The 18,480-nt window shown below is 39.3% G+C and overlaps 1 protein-coding gene across 25 annotated transcripts in view; it reads right to left on the reverse strand.

Annotated features, from left to right (window-relative positions):
- The window catches only part of GPHN (gephyrin), a 284,583-nt gene that overhangs the window by 75,435 nt on the left and 190,668 nt on the right, over nt 1-18,480 (reverse strand). For 13 of the 25 annotated variants that reach the window (XM_064147342.1, XM_064147419.1, XM_064147400.1 and 10 more), the window contains 2 exons: nt 18,235-18,369; nt 3,365-3,421 (listed from right to left, as the gene is read on the reverse strand). In XM_064147342.1, the coding sequence (XP_064003412.1) occupies nt 3,365-3,421; nt 18,235-18,369 (192 nt within the window). The remainder of the gene's footprint in view (nt 1-3,364; nt 3,422-18,234; nt 18,370-18,480) is intronic. The other 12 variants (XM_064147437.1, XM_064147473.1, XM_064147377.1 and 9 more) reach the window with 1 other exon arrangement.

Raw genomic sequence — 18,480 nt, forward strand, 5'->3', positions numbered from 1 at the left:
TTTTTTTTCTGGCATTATATTTAATCACCACTACTAAACTGTGAATTTTAGAGTGATGAGTCTAAATCAAAAAAAAATTGTCTTGATTATGGCTGATAAATTTGAGTTGTCACTGATTTTAAAATGTCAGATAGTTTATTCCCATAAAAACCTTGATTCTTAAAGATTTTCCAGGGAATAGATACAGCCCTTTAATGAGATTTATAGAAAGCTGTAAGATGTTAGCAGTTCAGTTTCCTTGTATTTGACCTGCAAAAGATTATAAACTCAGAGACTTCTTTCTGACAACGAGCAGAAATCAACTTTACATCAGGTACACAGCTGGACATGCATCAAAATGGGGTAAAAGTTATCAAATTGTTATTACCAAAATTATCTTGCACTACATGACCACAGTGGATTGTGCATTGGAATGATAGTGCTGAGAATGATGACAGTCATAGCGTATGGGAGATACAAAGAGGATATGAAGGTACATAAATTATTCTGTGACTCCTCACAGGCTGGATGTGCACATGGACAAATGGCAGCTTCATCACCACGTGTTCACAACTGCCTTGTCTTTCTAAGTTTATTTATACATGATACACTTCTATAGAACTGCTGAAAAGCTGATCTGAATTTATGTGAGCCACTAATTACAAGGCACTGATGTCTATATTAGGATGGAGTTGACTTGATTAAAAAATTTGGTGAAAAACAGGCAACTTTATAAAGATCTCATGCCTGATATACTAAATCTTCATCCTTTTTTGTTCCATTAAAGAACAAGCCTAACACACAAGAATGCTGCAGAAGTTTTTTGTGTTATTCCGCTCAAAAAGCAAGTGACAGAATTAGCACAGCTGTCTTTTAACCCAGCATTAACCTTTTCTGGGAGTTAAGATAGGACCTCAAAAAGACTGAAGGCAAAGACAGAGGTGCACATGAACCTGCCTGCTTTTGCCTCGCCTTCCATAAACCTATCAACTACTGGCAGAAGGCATTTTGAGCCATTAGATTAAGGATATCTATTTTGTTGTTGTTGTTATTGCTAGGTTTAATGTTCAATACTATTCAAGTAATATGCAATTTCAGTTTTGGAAATGGAGTGGTTTTTAGTTGCTGTAAAGCCAAGCATTTGGATGAGTATTCACTAAAATGTAGTAGGTTTTTCTTTTACATAAACCTGTCAATTAAGTCAGGATTATAACACATTAAAATGAAACCCCAGCTAAAAAAGAAAGAAAACACAAAGGGAGAAAGTAAGAGAGAAAGGAAAAGGATGGGGATGAAAGGACAACTGAATCAGATTTGGTGTTACCAGCCAGTGGAAGATTTAAAAAACCAGAGCACTGAGTGAAATCACACATTTACTCAGAGAGAACATCCTTTGGCATTGCCTTTTGAGTGATCTCTGAGCTCCTCCAGCTTTTCATGGAGCTACACGTAAACATCACAAAACTAATTGAAAAAGCAATCTGTTCTGTTGTCACCTTGGGGTTTTTTACCTCTTTTGTTCTTTGTTTATTTTGGGGGTGTTGTTTTTTATCTAAGTATATCAGAGCACAAAACATTTCTCACTGCCTCTGGAAGAACATTTGAAAACATCAAAGTACTTTGAACACCACAGATATCCATGCTCACTAAACTTGGACTCTGGAAACAAAATATTTCCCCCAATTAACACAACTCTTTTTTCAGTACAGGACAAAAAAACAATTGACAAATCAAGGGACAGGTCTTAAGATAGTGAATCTCTCCCACGTGTTAATCTATTTATTTACTTGCTTATTTATTGGTAAGGCTGTGCTCTAGAACTTATTTCCACTAAAAAAACCCATCTTTTTAGAGGTAAATTTCTATGTTTGGGAACCTCAGTTAGAACTTTCCATTTTCTATAAGGATACCCATGCAAGACTTTGTGTCCAAGTATACATTTTGGATCATGAAATTATATACTGGGCAATTAGGCATAGAAATAATAAGCCTAAATTAAGTGTCAGCAGGCATTGATGAAAATAATAAGTGAATCCCACCACCTAAACTGGTTACAACTTTAGTATCTGTACTACACATCTAGAATTCCATGTGATGACCCATTAAAATGCTCAAAACCAGCACAGACACTGTGGCTTGTTTTGCATTTTCCTCCATGTGAATTCAGTGGTCCTGAATGTCTGCAGCTGAGACAGTGCCTCATTCATGTACAATGCTCTTCTCTACACTGTAACTACAACCTCTTCCCAAATAATGACATGAAAAGATAAACTCTCACAGACAACAAAGAACATTACAGATGCCTCTAGTTGTAACTTGTATAATGAAATAGCAACTGGTTCGTTTGTCAGTGCTGAGATCAATTTAAATGGTGGTATTATTGGAAAGAGGTGCATAATTAATCCTTCCCCTCCCCTTCTTTATGTTCAGCTAAAAAAACACATTTTCACGAAGAGCAGCTGTAGAGCAGTGGTGGAAAACAGAGAGGATGGTTTGTCCTGGAACAGAGGCAGTATCCTCACATACAGAACCAAAGCAAAGGATCAGAAATCAAGAAGGCAGGAAAGGCAAGAAGTGTGAAGAAGAAAAATGAAATAGTTAGCACTTGAGAAAGTGCTAAAAGGAAATAAAGTGAAAAATTTGAAGAGGCAACTGTTGAGATGTGAGCTTGTCAGAGTGGGTTGGTCTGCATATCAGCATCTTGGTAGACATTACATACTGGGTTTTAAACCCTTTATTAGGGTGCAACATTGTGCATGGTGGGTACTGATTCAGATAACTGCCTGGTCTGTTAAGTGCTCAGAATATTTGGATATGTTCATACAAACATAAGAAAGGCAGAAGGACTAATTATTAGCAAACTACTGGCTCCATTGTTACTGCCCTCACGTGAACCTCTCTCTCATTTACTCTTTATTTACTTTGAATTTCTGATTTAAAGGCTAGATATAAATGAAACATTCCACTTGTTTGTCATGGTCATTTGCAGAATTAAATGCAAAAAGTTTGAGCACTATAAAAGCTGAACTGTATTTCAAGATCAGTAAGTCACTTCTCCATGTAAGAGACAATTAAGAAACAACACAGATCAGAGAAGTGGTTTAGTCATGATCACGAAATCAGAGGCACTTCAGGAAAGTTGTTACTGTCTCTTAATTGTGGTGACATTCAAAGCTAACTAAGAGCAGCTTGCCTTCAGTTGGTTGTTCTATGTGTAGCACAGAAACAAACAAAATGTGACCCAACAGCAGTAAGAATACTGAAACAAAAATGATGGGATGGTGAGAAATGGAAAAGCCCCTTCCCTCCCTCACCTCCCCCATCAAAAGGAAAAGTGTAGGCTATAGAAGTAAAGTTGCAAAATAAATGTTAGAAACATATTTACTTTGAGGGATCCAACTCTACTAGCAACTCCTTTGCTTTCATCCGGCCGTCTAATTTGCTACAATGGGGGAAGATGGGTAAAAAAGACAGAAGAATAAAGAAAAAGTGAACTTAAAAAAATTTCCACACAGTCAGTTAGCAGTACATGCAAGACATCAATTTGACTCTCTGAGACACCTCTAGAGGACAAAGACACAGACTCTAATTTCTGGAATAAACAATGCTGGTATCATGGCATTTTAAACTTGCTTTGCTGACCATTTGCATTGCAATATCTTACCAATGTGGCACATTCATTGCATGCTGAATTCACTAACGTTTCTGAAAGAATACATGTTACTTGTCTGATTTGGATATGATGAATAATGAGGTCCTAAAACTTGAACTGAGTAAAAAAAGACCCTCTATGTTCTACGGCTCATATGATCACAGTATGCTACAGCTGGGAGGATCAGCCTAGCAAGTATCATGACTGATACCTGACAGAATGTAATACAGATTCCTATCGACCCAGGCCTAGAGATTTTAGTTAGCCACTGCTATCAAGATTCCCAGTTAAAAATTATGCTGCCCAACCAGAAAATTTTAATGCCAGACCAACATTAGATTTTTATTTTAAATATACCACATATATAACTGCTTACCCAACAACTCCTACCTGATTACTTTCACTTTATTATGTAAGTTTTTTTCCTAGGTGATGCAGAGCATGGTAGAAACAAAGTGGTAGCTGCCCAAAGGGCTTCACACTGTTAGAAGCATGTATAATAAAACATCCATTTACCACAAGAGTTCATTTCCGATTTGCTGAATCCAGTAAAGAAACCTCTTTTATTTGTAAACTTGTTCCACATAATTTGAATTACCAAGGAAGAAAACAGTAAAAGATAATTACTTTAAGAGTATTATTCTAGTCTGAGTCAAGACTGAACTGGAAGGTTTTTTTTTCTGATGGTTTCTGTCACCGCTTATGTAAAACAAAGTCCCACACAACTGAGGTGAACACTTTCAAACCTCATTAGCTGTCTTTAAGAACTCAGCCAAAGACTGAATGAACCATGGAAATTCAACTAGGCTTTATGCTCTCTGGAGCATGGCAGCAAAGCCATAGGTTAGACTGCCCTGGTTATTTTGACATGACCCACGCAAAATGGAGACATTCATATTTAAAACAGACACAGCTGATCTGTTTGGGTTTTTTACTTGCACTGAATAAAATAATGCAACTAAGCAATATATTAACAATTTAAATATTTCATTCTGATGGGGTGTCCACTAGCTAAACACAGTGGAAACATTTACAGAAACTGCTGCTTTTCTTCCCCGGTCTTATGGCATACCCCTTCTGAACTCTCAAGTGAAACATCCACATTACTGTGATCATGGGACTCCAAGTGCACCTCCAAGCAACTCTACAATACTGACCAAGAGAAAAATTGCCATTTATTTCCTCTAGAAGACAAATTCAATCACAACATAAGCTGTTGTAACCTACTTGCTGTATTTTTGCTGATTTTCTGAAAAGAAAAAAAGGCGATAAAAAAAAAAACAACCCAAAAACCCCTCAACAGGGGAAATAGATCCTTATTTGAAAATAAATCAACAGGAGTTAGAGCAAAGATATTCTGGCTTAGATACTACCAGTGACAGACCATAAAATGTGATCAAGTAGAACACCAATATTCATATTACTAATTTGAAACTTTTTTTTTTTAAAAGTTACATTTGGAAAAAATGAGAAATAAGAAACACCCAAATGCTGAAAATCTCACACAATGATGTGGAACTAGGAAATTAACACGCCACAGAAACTCAGGAAAAAGCTGTAAGTGGCAGCAATGTGCATTGTCCTGAGGTAAAATGTTTGTCATCTGCTGCTTACCAGAGTGGGTGTTGTGGCTGCTCAAGCTGCATCCAAGTTTTAGGATTCAGTCAGAAAGTAGTTCAGAGATATTACAGGTGCATGTAACTGATACTATTTATTCATTCCTTCTTTAAAATGTATAAATACATACACAATGTGTAAATGATAAGAACGTAGGCTAAGGCTAGCTCTTATGTCCATGGCACAGTTAATATACATAATAAAATGTTTTCTGCCAGAACCTTGCAGAATGCAGCTTGGATGCTTCTCAAGGGATGAACTGGATTGATATAAGCATTTCACAAATGATACTACTTCCTGGAATTAAGCAGGGTACTACCAAGAAGCAAGAGACAGTAGGAATAAAAGCCACTCCCCACCCTACAGTAAATGACAAGAAAGGAGTTCAGGTATATCCTTATCTCTCTCTGGTCACCTTCTGTGGGATGTTTTGCATGAAGCTGATTATAAGCCAGTACTCAGAAAATGGCATGTATTACAAATTCCTTGTTTGTTTGAAACTTGTCTAGCCACAGGAGCCCCACCACAGATGAACACTTGTCTCTAGAAAAGATCAGAATGCAAGATGTGCACGTGTGTGTTCTAAATCAAAAGGATGCATATTTCTGTCCCCATCAGTCAGTGTGAGCTAAAACCAAATCCTTTAATTTTTTTATTACATATTTGTAAAAGGAAAGCAATGCTTCTAAGCAAAACATGAGCCTAATAAAAAGAACCTCAGCAGAGACAATGGAAATGCATCCTTCCACCTTAGGTTTGTGATCTGTTTCTTTTCATGACACAACACAAGCAGGGTGAATGGATTAAGAGATGATTCAGGAACAATGCTCAGTAATTACTGGCAAAACATTACCTGGAAGATGTAAGAGTTTTGTAATATCCTGAAGGAAATCAATGAAGATACTCAATGTAATGAAGGAAGAAAGTTGTGTGTGGAGGGAACATTTCAGGACAATGGCAGTGTATAATGCAATGATATTTAAGATAAATGGATTCTATCTACACACCTTTCTTATGCAACAGGGAATAATGGTATGAGTTAATAGCTAAAAATTAGTTGCAAGGTGTCCTGCCCCTTCTTGATATCTAAAAACCAAGGCAGAGTTACAATGGAGTAGAATGACATAGAAAGGCAGTGAAAGAAAACTTAAGAAACAAGGAAACCAGAACCAAACAGTGAGAAAAGAGGACAGCTCAGATATGCTTAATGAACGTGTTATAAGAGGATTGAAAGACAGAACAACTGGCTAATCTGAGAGTCTAGCTTTAGTTGCATTTATTTAAAACAAGAGTTCCACTGTAGGAGAAATAGCCTCAAATATTTAAATTGTTTGTCTTAGACTCCTTCCCCTTTCTCATAACTTACTCTGTTCTTGCCACTCTAAAAACCTTCCTTGCTCCTGACAAAGAAAAGTGGAATTTTGCAGAATCTAAAGCTTTCAGAAACGTGTTTTCACCAAGAAGCCTAAACTCTGTCAGGCTTTTTTCCAAGATTGTTGTTAATACAGACATGGACCATAATGACAAGGCCCCTTTGAGATGATTCAATTAATTCTGAACCTGCATAAATGCAAGACTAGGAAAGGAAACTCTTTACAGCAACAGTTTACAAATGGTACATTCCTTATTCAATAGCCTAGGAACAAAATGCTGGAATCATGATAACCAAAAGCAGGAGACTGTATGACACAGCACCCAAATCTAGTTAAGAGTATTTGCTGTACACATTAGAAAAGCATAACTGTTCTCCCACTTGACCGCTACTGCAGAGATCAAAGATGAATGAAACTATTAATATTACTTAGGGAACATCATTGAGTCTGCAAAGAAATGTTTTTGCATATGTCTTATCCCACACAGACCCGTCAGCCTGACCTCAGTGCCAGGGAAACTGATGGAGCAGGTTCTCTTGGGGCCAATAACTGCGCACCTGAGGGATAGCAAAGATCTCAGGTCCAGCCAGCATGGGTTTAGGAAGGGCAGATCCTGCCTTTCTAACCTGATCTCCTTCTATGATCAGGTGACCCGCTTGGTGGATGTGGGGAGGCCTGTGGATGTGGTCTATCTGGACTTCAGCAAGGCCTTTGACACTGTCCCCCACAGCAAACTGCTGGCTAAGCTGTCAGCCCGCGGCTTGGATGGTAACACTCTGTGCTGGGTTAGGAACTGGCTGGAGGGCCGGACCCAGAGAGTGGTGGTGAATGGTGCCACATCCAGCTGGCGGCCAGTCACTAGTGGTGTCCCTCAGGGATCTGTGCTGGGCCCCATCCTCTTTAACATCTTCATAGATGATCTGGATGAGGGCATCGAGTCAGTCATCAGCAAGTTTGCAGATGACACTAAGCTGGGGGCAGATGTGACTGAGTTGGAGGGCAGAAGGGCTCTGCAGCGGGACCTTGACCGCCTGGACAGATGGGCAGAGGCCAATGGGATGGGGTTCAATAGCTCAAAGTGCAGGGTGCTGCACTTTGGCCACAACAACCCCATGCAGAGATACAGGCTGGGGTCGGAGTGGCTGGAGAGCAGCCAGACAGAGAGGGATCTGGGGGTACTGATTGATACCCGCCTGAACATGAGCCAGCAGTGTGCCCAGGTGGCCAAGAGAGCCAGTGGCATCCTGGCCTGCATCAGGAATGGTGTGGTCAGCAGGAGCAGGGAGGTCATTCTGCCCCTGTACTCTGCACTGGTCAGACCACACCTCGAGTACTGCGTTCAGTTCTGGGCCCCCCAGTTTAGGAAGGACACTGAGATGCTCGAGCGGGTCCAGAGAAGGGCGACGAGGCTGGTGAGAGGCCTTGAGCACAAGCCCTACGAGGAGAGGCTGAGGGAGCTGGGGTTGTTTAGCCTGGAGAAGAGGAGGCTCAGGGGTGACCTTATTGCTGTCTACAACTACCTGAAGGGTGGTTGTGGCCAGGGGGAGGTTGCTCTCTTCTCTCAGGTGGCCAGCGCCAGAACGAGAGGACACAGCCTCAGGCTGCGCCAGGGGAAATTTCGGCTCGAGGTGAGGAGAAAGTTCTTCACTGAGAGAGTCATTGGACACTGGAATGGGCTGCCTGGGGAGGTGGTGGAGTCGTCGTCCCTGGGGCAGTTCAAGGCAAGGTTGGATGTGGCATTTGGTGCCATGGTCTAGCCTTGGGCACTGTGGTAAAGGGTTGGACTTGATGATCTGTGAGGTCTCTTCCAACCTTGGTGATACTGTGATACTGTGATACTGTGATTTCCCTGACAACAGCACTGACAAATATCTGTTTTCCTGGACAGTAACAGTGCCTGTATCAAAGGAATAAACACTCTTTCCAGTCTAACGTAGTTTAAAGAGATGTTCTAGAACCCAGTAAAAATGCAGGTGGATGTAGTAAGAATCTGCCACATTAAAATGGTCTTAAAGATAAAATGGGAATACAAAACCAAAAAACTTAGAGAAGAGAAACTAACTACGAGTTACAACATACTCAAACAGCCCCCATGTGAAGGAGCTCTCAAAGAATGCAATACATTAAATACAAGGATCTTTGAATGTCATCAGCAATTTGTTATCAAAAGCTTGGAGGTTCTTCAAGTTGACAGAGCGCATTCAGCTAGAGAAGAAGGAAATCCAGGTGATGAAGAGAAATCATAAACTCTGTACTATGTGCATTATCACAGCATTCTGTTCCAGAAAACCCTTCTTGAAATCTCTCACACCACAGATTCTCACATCATTTATAGTAACAGAGGAATGCATCTCAGAAGAACTAGCCCAGTGGCAATGGTTTTACATCAGTTGGCCTGGAACAAAAAACTTTATGTGCTGGTCAGATCACCTAAGGCAAGTGAGATCAGATTTACAAAGATAGGAAACACTCTTTCTGACCCCTAGCAACGTTTGTCAGAGTTTGTGCTATAAAACTGATTGGAGGCCAGTGACACACAGAAAAAAAGGAGCAACTAAACTGCAAATATCCCACAGCTGGCAAGAAGAGGTTTCATTAGTGCAGTGATTACATGCTGCTTGCCAACAAACGTGATGTTTGGGACATCCAAATGTGATGTAACAAAACACCGACATGGCCAGTGCTCCTTACAACCCTTACTTGCCTGGTCAGCAGTGGAAAATTCTTTTACAGAAAGCTGGACTCTGATTACATTTTTTTTTCTACTAAGAATAATATTCTACATCAAGTCAGCACTTTCTAGTGCTAATAAACAACTGAGGGTAGTTTTAATATTGCAGCAAATCAAATTCTTTCAAGCTAAAAAATGCATTATGCATAACTTTGACATTCATGCATGAAAACCAGACTCACACTTGAAAGTATTTTCACTTCTGCATTTTTAGGCCATGCAAACACCACTCAGGTACAATTTCCTAAATAAACAGGGAGCATTTTCAAACAAAGGGAATTCCAGCTCCCATATCAAAGATATATTATCAATCAGTAAACATATTCATGTCTATACAGTGGGCTGCAGCATAAATGCTGTAGTAGAGTTGCTGCACTGCTGGAAAATGGTGAACCTACAAAACACATGTGAGTGCTAACAAATGCAAAAATCACCACCATCAGACCATCATGAATTCTGTTCACACTACTCATCTATTTTTTTTTTAAATTTCTTTAGAATGGGAACTACTTCTCACATGCTCCATGTGCAGGTGAGGGAATAAATAATAGTGCAGGTGGACCAACCAGTGATAAAAAGTAATGTGATTTTCTTGCAGTTTCAGAGTTTAGTAAATTGATATCTTGATAAGACCCATGCTGCTAACACACATAATAGCAAAGATAAGATAAGGATGTCTTTACACAAAACTCTAACCCTAGATTTTGTAACACTATTATTTCACACCAACATGTGGCAACTTAGTTCATCAAATAATATCTCTTGACATAGGTGAAATCCAAAGTCTGAAATTAAATTTAAAATGGGTAGGTAAAAGGCACAGCCATGGCAAACCAGACTACAATAAATACAACACTACTGAGTAATTTGTCACTATTCTTACTGACTTCATGTCATACATCTCCTTCAAGTTGGAGCTCTGGGCATCTTAGAGTTGGGTTCTTACTTTCACTGTGCAGTTAACAAAATGTGCAGGTTTCATGTTCAAAGTACAGAAGAGATGATAAAGGATGAGGAACAAAACCCAATGGCTGCTTCTGGCAGAGGAATGCTGAGCCCACTGGGAACAGTATGGAAATTGCAGGAAGGGCTCTCACTCACCCATTGTGAAGAATGCTAGTATGCAGAAAGCTGAGTTAGACTGTACTGCTGTATGCAACTGAGATCAGATTGCTCCAAGCAAACGGATTGAGAAGTTAAAAATGTTATTATTCATGGTTTTATATAGGAGATGTGTATACAAACACACAGGGGCCAGGTTCTATAGCAGAAGATGTGTGTACAAACACACAGGGGCCAGGTTCTATAGCAGAAGATGTGTGTACAAACACATAGGGGCCAGGTTCTATAGCAGAAGATGTGTGTACAAACACACAGGGACCAGGTTCTATAGCAGAAGATGTGTGTACAAACACACAGGGGCCAGGTTCTGTAGCAGAAGATCTGGGAAAACACAGAGAGACCAGGTTCTACAGCAGGAGATGTGTGTATGAGCACAATGAACAGGTTCTACAGGAGGAGATGTGTGTACAAACACACAGGGACCAGGTTCTGTAGTAAGGTTTCCAGACAGTATCAGAGCTTTCAGCTGCACAACTCACCTGACACCCACTCAAGGCTACCTTTCTCCCAGGTCTTCCTGACCATAGCCCTTTCATTTCTCATAAAGCTGTTTCTGCATCCTGCCTCCAAGCTACTTCCTACTCTTCTTTAAATCACTCTAAGCCCTACAGCCTCATCACTCAAGAGTCACAGGTACCACTCTGCTCTATACCAGACCCCTATCACTCAATCTTTACATCCATTTCCTCTACAACTCAGTACTTTCAATCCTCTCATGTCAATCCTGCTTTGAAACTTTTCTCAGTGCCTGTTGTCACATTTTTTCCCTGCCTATGCCCACAGCCCCTGGCTTTCCCTGCAAAGTAAAGCAGAATTTGCACCTCATGCTCCTGGTGAAGTTCTTAAAAAAACAAACTCCTGTCACATATATCAGAAATTTGTCTTAGCAAGCAGGGAGGAAATTCATATTTAAGGGAAAACTGGACTGTGGTATATTTTTTGTGGTGAAGTTTTGAATTTCTTGTGCATACCTTTTCCAAACTCACAATGGTTGTCCTAAGCTGAAATGAAGTTCTAAAAGCTGAAATGAAGTTCTAAAAGCTGCAGTGGAGCTTTCAGTGGAGAACACTGCCTTTAAGCATTTTTAGACACTAAGACAGCTCCTATAAAAGATACCTTGGTGGTCATAGTGAAATGAAGTCATTCAGAAGTAGACTGATAGTGGGACAGGTAGGTTACAAAGCAAACCAGCCAAGACATCTGTTCTCTTTGAGATGTTTGAATTCAGACTCAGAATAACAAAGAAGATCCTATCTTGCTGCAGACAGATGAGCCAGTGGGACATTAAAGGGAAGAGTAAACTTCATGGAGGACAAGTGCCTTTTAGGCTTGTTCCCAAATGTCTGTAACATGGATATAAGGAAAACGAGGTGATGGTGTACACACTGATAGGTCATTTTTGTTACAGCACTTCATGCAGCTTCTGGGGAATCTCAATCAGTAAAACAAGACAATCTAAAATGATTTACAGACCAAAACAAAGAGCTAAGCCACTGAGAGTACTGGAATGATAAAAAGCAGGATTAGATAAGGAGAACAGAGGACAGTGAACAAATCTTACATATTCAAGAGGTGAAACTGGATGGAGAGACAAACATACCCTTAGCTGGTGGCTCCCAAGGAGTACAAAAGGCACATTCGATGCTGACTCAATGGATACCAGCATAAGAAACCTAGAGAAGTGATGGAGGACTTGACAGCTGGTGCTCCACTTTCATGAAAGCATAACTCAAGTCCTTTTTGGTTTAAAATAACATCACCTACCTGTCCTACAGCAGCTGGCATTGAACTTAAGTGCTACGGATCATTGATGTCAATAGCCAGTGAAGGAACAGAAGCAAGCTTGCCCGTACCTGAGCTGCTGATTAAGATCAGGTTCATGTACGAATGGCTGGAATTACATATTAGCAGGGATTGAGATACTGAAAAAGAGGAGCAGTGGAAAACCAAATTCCTACAAACAGAACATACACTATATGAAAATTCAGCATGTAGATGCATAGTTTTTATCTTGAAACCATATTTCATTCAGAAACAAAATCAAATCAGTTGGCACAGATAATAAGAGCTAATATCCCCATGGGAAAGAGAATGAATGGAGATGGGAAGTCAGCGTTGCTCCAAGAGGCTAACTCCAGCAAGACATCAAAAAGGTACCAACAGACTCAGGTATCACTGAATATGGAATTAGGAAATAGTTCTGGAGACATGAGGTCACAGTAATTTCTAGGTAAAGACATGAGATAAAAGACAGAGTAACGATCTTGCCCCTTGTGGAAAAAAAAATAACCCAACCCAGGCCCCTCATCTTCTGATTCAGCAGAATTCAAACCAGACTTTCATTTCAGATACAAGCTGAAAAAACACAGATAAGGAAATTGTGAGAAGCATGCACATCCTTTAAAGTAATCTCAAACTGGAATTCCCAGAATTTGAAAGAATATGAAATCCAGCGCTTGGATTTGCCAAAAGCACAGTAAAAACAAAACTTTGCACTGCCAAATCTAAGTAAGACAACCAAACAAAAATCAACAAAAAACCCAAACCCCCAACATTTCAAGGAGGAACTGACAAACTGATGCAGCATATCCACACCATGATCAAAACTTACGCAATGCAAGTGTGAGTCAGGATGTCTGCACCAAAAGATTAATCTCTTTTGGAAGGATACAAATGCAGAACAGATATAATTTGAAAAGGTTTCACTGGCCTCAGGAAAAGAACAGTATTTTATTAAGCTGTGGAATTACAGCTGGTTATTAAGAAAAAGAAACATAGGGAAATTTTGCACATTAAATCTCCTTCATGTGATTCAGTACCTAACAGGTCTGAAAAGCAGCTGATGCTATGAACTCAACAGCTATTTTGGACACTCTGGATTGGCACAAGGTAGCCAATTCCCAACTACTCTAACATCCCTCTTTAATTGTTCTTAGGTGTCAGACAATGAAGGGAACTGGATTTTGGCACTACTATATTATCTAAAACAGACTCCAGTTACCAGTGGGTATGGCACCACTTGAAAAAACAGATATTCAATAAATGAAACTGAGACAAATAGGTGCTTCAACTGAAATTCAGTGTTTAGCTCAAACCTGACGACAAAAGTCTTTGTGCTTCCTATCTAGAGCCTTGTGGATGGATCGACTTCGGTACTAATGAAAAACTCCAAAACACTACCCCTATCTTTAAACTTTCCAACAAAGTGAATCTTCCATTGTATAAAGGATTTGAGCAGACTTTGCTGTTATTACTTACGATGTATTTGGAATTTCATTACATCCCAAGCATATAAATCTACTTCTTTCTTAGTAATAAAGTCTCACTTTTGAAACCATGGCATTTACTGCTTTTAACTAATGACAATCAGTGGCTTTAATCAAAATGTAAACTAAAAATAAGGCTTGTTAGGACTCAGCCATCCACATGTTTTGCCAGAAAAAAACATTTTAAATAATGAGGGGAAGAGGCAATTACCATCTGGAAAAGATTCTAGTATCATAATTAGTAATTGGCTTGAAAACTGCTGCTGCATTTTATTGAGAGGAATCTGGGAGGATACAGCAAATTGATGTGCATTAGTAAGCAGGATTCCTCATCTTAAGACAAGTCTGGCTACTTTCTACTCCATTATACATTCTCTCAGCATCTCTTTTCACTAATTAAAACTTTCTGTAATCATGGAATGTGCACTGAAAAAAAAAAAATAAGATTAAATAAAGTCCACAAATAATCAAGAAAACTTTTACACTTTAGTAGGACCAAATGTCTGAGCTCTTTTGCCTATGAACAGCTAGCTGCTTTACAAGAAAAAGCAAGAAATTCCTGCAGTGCTCTGTTGACTATGAACTTCAGCTGAGCTGCCTCATCTTGCTTCTGCTGAAAAACACTGAATATTTCTACTGAAAACTTTGTAACAACAATTGATGCAAAAGCATCTTCCCAATGGCTCCTATCTGATAATGGGTAGCTAAGGAAGAGCCAAGCAACCAGCAGTAGAGAGAAACTTTTTCTTAAACAGAGTATTAGGAGTGTCAGGAGTGAAATAGCCAGATGCAAGAGGGAAAACACCTCAATCACTCTCATCTTAAAAAGTACCATAACAAGCTCCTTCATGATGAAAGGTAATAGTGAGAGAAACTGCACATTGAAGTGATACTGATGATCTTGCAAAGTGAAAGACTTTGAACACCTCTTGTCATCAAACTGTATTCCTGGTGGCAATTCAAAACTTGTCCTCGGGCTCCTACATTTGCTTCATTTGACTTTGACATACAACACTGCCAAAAATTAAATACTGATTACGTCATTTATGTATAGGAGAAGTGAAGACTTCAACTTGAAAGATGTATTTTTCTTTTATTCTAATATCATCTCCCTAGGAGTTAAACAAAATTAGAAGTCTGAAAGGAATGACTCAGTCATTTGCTTTATATATACTCTCTTAGAGTTATCATAAGTTAGATCTAAAATCCTATGCTCTAAGTTTAAAAAAAGCCCAAAGAGTTAACACGATGCAAGCATAAAAATTCTCTCTGTTTGCAAAAGTCACTTCACACAAGGTAAGGGTGCTGGTTTTGCATCTGGAGTTTACAAGAAAAACTTGCAAGGCACACTGTGTCATCATGTGAGCGCTCAGCAAATTCAGGTAGCCTTGCTGAGGAAGCAGCAAAACTTTAAAAAGACCAAAACAATACTGCAGAAGTTCAAAATATCTGTCATGATCACAACCAACTTTGTGGTTGAATGACTGAAAAAGGGAGAGTTGCTAGTGCAGTTTTCCCTTGAATAAAACTTATATTGCCTCTATTCTGAACCTGTTCAAATGCCCTTTGAGCCACGGTGAGTTTTGCTTGAAACTCGAATGCACTTCAGAGAACAAGGAGAGTATTCTACAGAGATTTATTGGAAGCTAACAAAAAGAAGTTTGCATAGTTTCGGGGAGGTACTTAACAACAGACAAAGTAGTCTCAATGGAAATTTGTCTTGAAAAGTTCTGATCTCTCAAGAGGCTACAGAAAAACTGCAATTACTTCTTTTATCAAGAAAGTAAACTTTTGAGAAACGATTGAAATATACAGGTTCAAACTCAATGTTCATTGTTTACCACTTTGTTAAAGACCTTCAGAAAACATGGAGAGTAGAGTGTAAACAGTAAAGCAAATTCAAAAATAGAAGTTGCATTTTGTCTCCATGATCTGCGTGCACCTGTAAACAGGAGGAAGGAAAAGGTAAAGACATCTAGCAGATCAGCCAGGAGCATCAGTAATGCACTCTCCCATAGCTGTTCTCCAGTATCCCCATGCATCATTAACCTGCTACTTACAGTCATTCAACAGAGGTGCTCCCAGTACTGCAGAAGGTTGATTTGCTTTTTTTTTTCTGCGAGACACACACAACTTTCTGCTATTCAGCAAATTCAGCAAGAGAGATGTAAGGGTTTATGTACATGTAGGACAAAAAAATTACAACAAGAAAATGGTACAACAAAATAAACAAAGAAATACAGTGTCACTGGCTCTATGGCTGGACCCCCTCCCCCAAAAAAGCCAATCTGTATGATCAAAGAAAACTCAGTAGTGGGTTTTTTCCCTGAAACTTCCTCATTTGTTTCAGTTTGCAGATGCATGTTTTAGAGCCCTGAAATGAGTTTTTAAACCAGCATATGAGAATATTAAAAGATATACACCTGCAGATTAAAGAAGAAAAATAACAACCACCCGGGAATATAAACTGGATGCTGATGTACTATTTACTTCTGTTCTGCCTACTGTGTGAATCAAGAGGTCCAGTGTAAATTTAATTCATACTGCATTACTAGAAAGCCAAGATCCAGAAGGAAAACACTGCAAGTGAAGACATTTAGACACTGACAGCCTCGAGGAATATGAACAGACCATATTTCTTGACAAATTCAGATGATGTTTGAGAATTTGAAGGTACCAGACAGGACTGAACAAGAAGATAAGGAGCAGTTTGTTTGTTGAAAAGTAAAATGAACCAAGAGCTCTCTAAGTGGCAAAGAAGCCCATACTTTAATGCAGAATGCAACCTCTAGGTAATAGGAACAGATGATACCAAGTTTATTTTCCAGTTGAGCTTCACTAGATCTTTCCCTATACAAGCTTATACCACTCAGTTTCAAAATACATCACAGAAAAGCCAGACTAACCAGATGTGGCATGACAACTCCTGTTACAAGTGGTGCAGTCTCACACATTTTGAACAAAACCTGACTATGCAGCAATACAAGAAAAACGAGGTTTAACATGAAATACCAAAGCATGATCCAATAATGCCAAGATCTGAGCTCAACTAACTTGCCCAAACATATCTTGAAACAGATTTTAATCCATTTCAAAGTTCTTGTAGTTCCCTTGTGTAATTTCTGAATTCTGGAAGGCAGTCTAGGAGTGCATTCTGCTTCACAAGCAGAAGCTTTACTCCTTCCCAATGCAACAACCTTCCTGAAAATATACAGGCTTCATCTAAACCCATTTCTTAGCACTGCTGTCTCTTTTTTTATGTTTGTTACCAGTCACCTTTGGTTTTCCTTGGGCACTTTTGTTTTCTCAATGAGCATCAAACTCAGTGCAGTTCCTCTGCTTCTTATTGCTCTTCTGCTCTGAGTGTTCTAACGTAATAACCCCCAAGTTTCCATTTTTAACTCATTGGGCAAGTGACAATTTTTTAGCAAAAAATGAAGGAGCCACTTGCAGATGGAATTCACTGAACATCTTAAGAAAATCAGACTGTATAATGAACTTCAAGTATGCTGTCCATCAGAATAATTTTGTTTCCATTACAGTGAAGGTGAATACTGCACAAAACAAACCCATAGGCTACACCAAAACATTTCTATGTGCGTTGCCTATAAATCTTGTTTGCTGACAGAAAGGAATGAGACAGCAGGAAAGAAGAACTAGCAGATGCTGGCAATCACTTTAGGATGCAGAATAATCTTCAAGGATCATGAATTAGATGAGGAAGAATGTTATTGTTTGCCATCTGCTATGGGTTGATTAGCATGTCAGCATCTGGTGCCACGGAAAGATCTTTGTGATGTGAACGTACAAAGCGAATTCAGACAGTTTTCTTCTGCTGAAAGGAATCCTGCTGAAGGCAAACATCACAGGCCTTGCCACTTAGCTTTTGATGTGTGCTAGTTAATGCTTGATAAAAAGAGAACAGGATAGAGTTCACCTCAGTGATTAAATAATGTATCTTAATCACTAAGAACTGAATAATAATCTCATAAGGTTGGCATTAAAACTTTCTTTCTATTCAATTTAGGCCGATTTTTGTTTCCAAATGTCAGGCAGCAAATATCTAAGTTTGAGCAAAACCAGTTGGTTTGTCTTAAACTGAACAATAATAAAGAGGGGCACAGAACTGCCCCAGCCCAGGCTAGAAATATGCACATACATTTTGTTGACAAACTCCTAGTTGCTTAATGTTCTTACTTAGTGGCAGGATCATCTATGTTCCTGAGAATATTAAAGACATTCAAGATATGAACAATTTCATATTCACTTTTGATATTGCAAAAGGTAACATGAAACTTCATAAACCATAATGTGTTGGTGGGCCCACATATTACACTGTGCAACACCCATGGAATGAACTATACTGTCTTGCCTTTATCTATGACTTGGAATGGTACAGCCCTTGCATGCGAACCAACCTTGTTCCACAGAGGCAATACTGTTAATCTGATAAATTCAATGAGCACGGAGCTTGCAAGGCATAAATTTACTTACTTTTGGTGTTGGGCAGGATGCAGTGGAGAGACGAGAGGTGGCCTGGGCACGAGGAGATTCTGAAGGAGTAGTACTGAGGGAGGCTGTATCACGTGGAAGCACCTGAACACCACGAGAGATGATGGAATCTGGAATCTTAAAAAGAAGAGAGATGGAATTGAGAGTAGAAAATATACCCTATTTAAAAATTACTCAAAACCTTTTATCAAAAGACTGTTCCACATGTCAGCCTGCCTACCTTCTCAT

This window comes from Pogoniulus pusillus, chromosome 1 (assembly GCF_015220805.1).
Source record: "Pogoniulus pusillus isolate bPogPus1 chromosome 1, bPogPus1.pri, whole genome shotgun sequence".
Taxonomy (NCBI): domain Eukaryota; kingdom Metazoa; phylum Chordata; class Aves; order Piciformes; family Lybiidae; genus Pogoniulus; species Pogoniulus pusillus.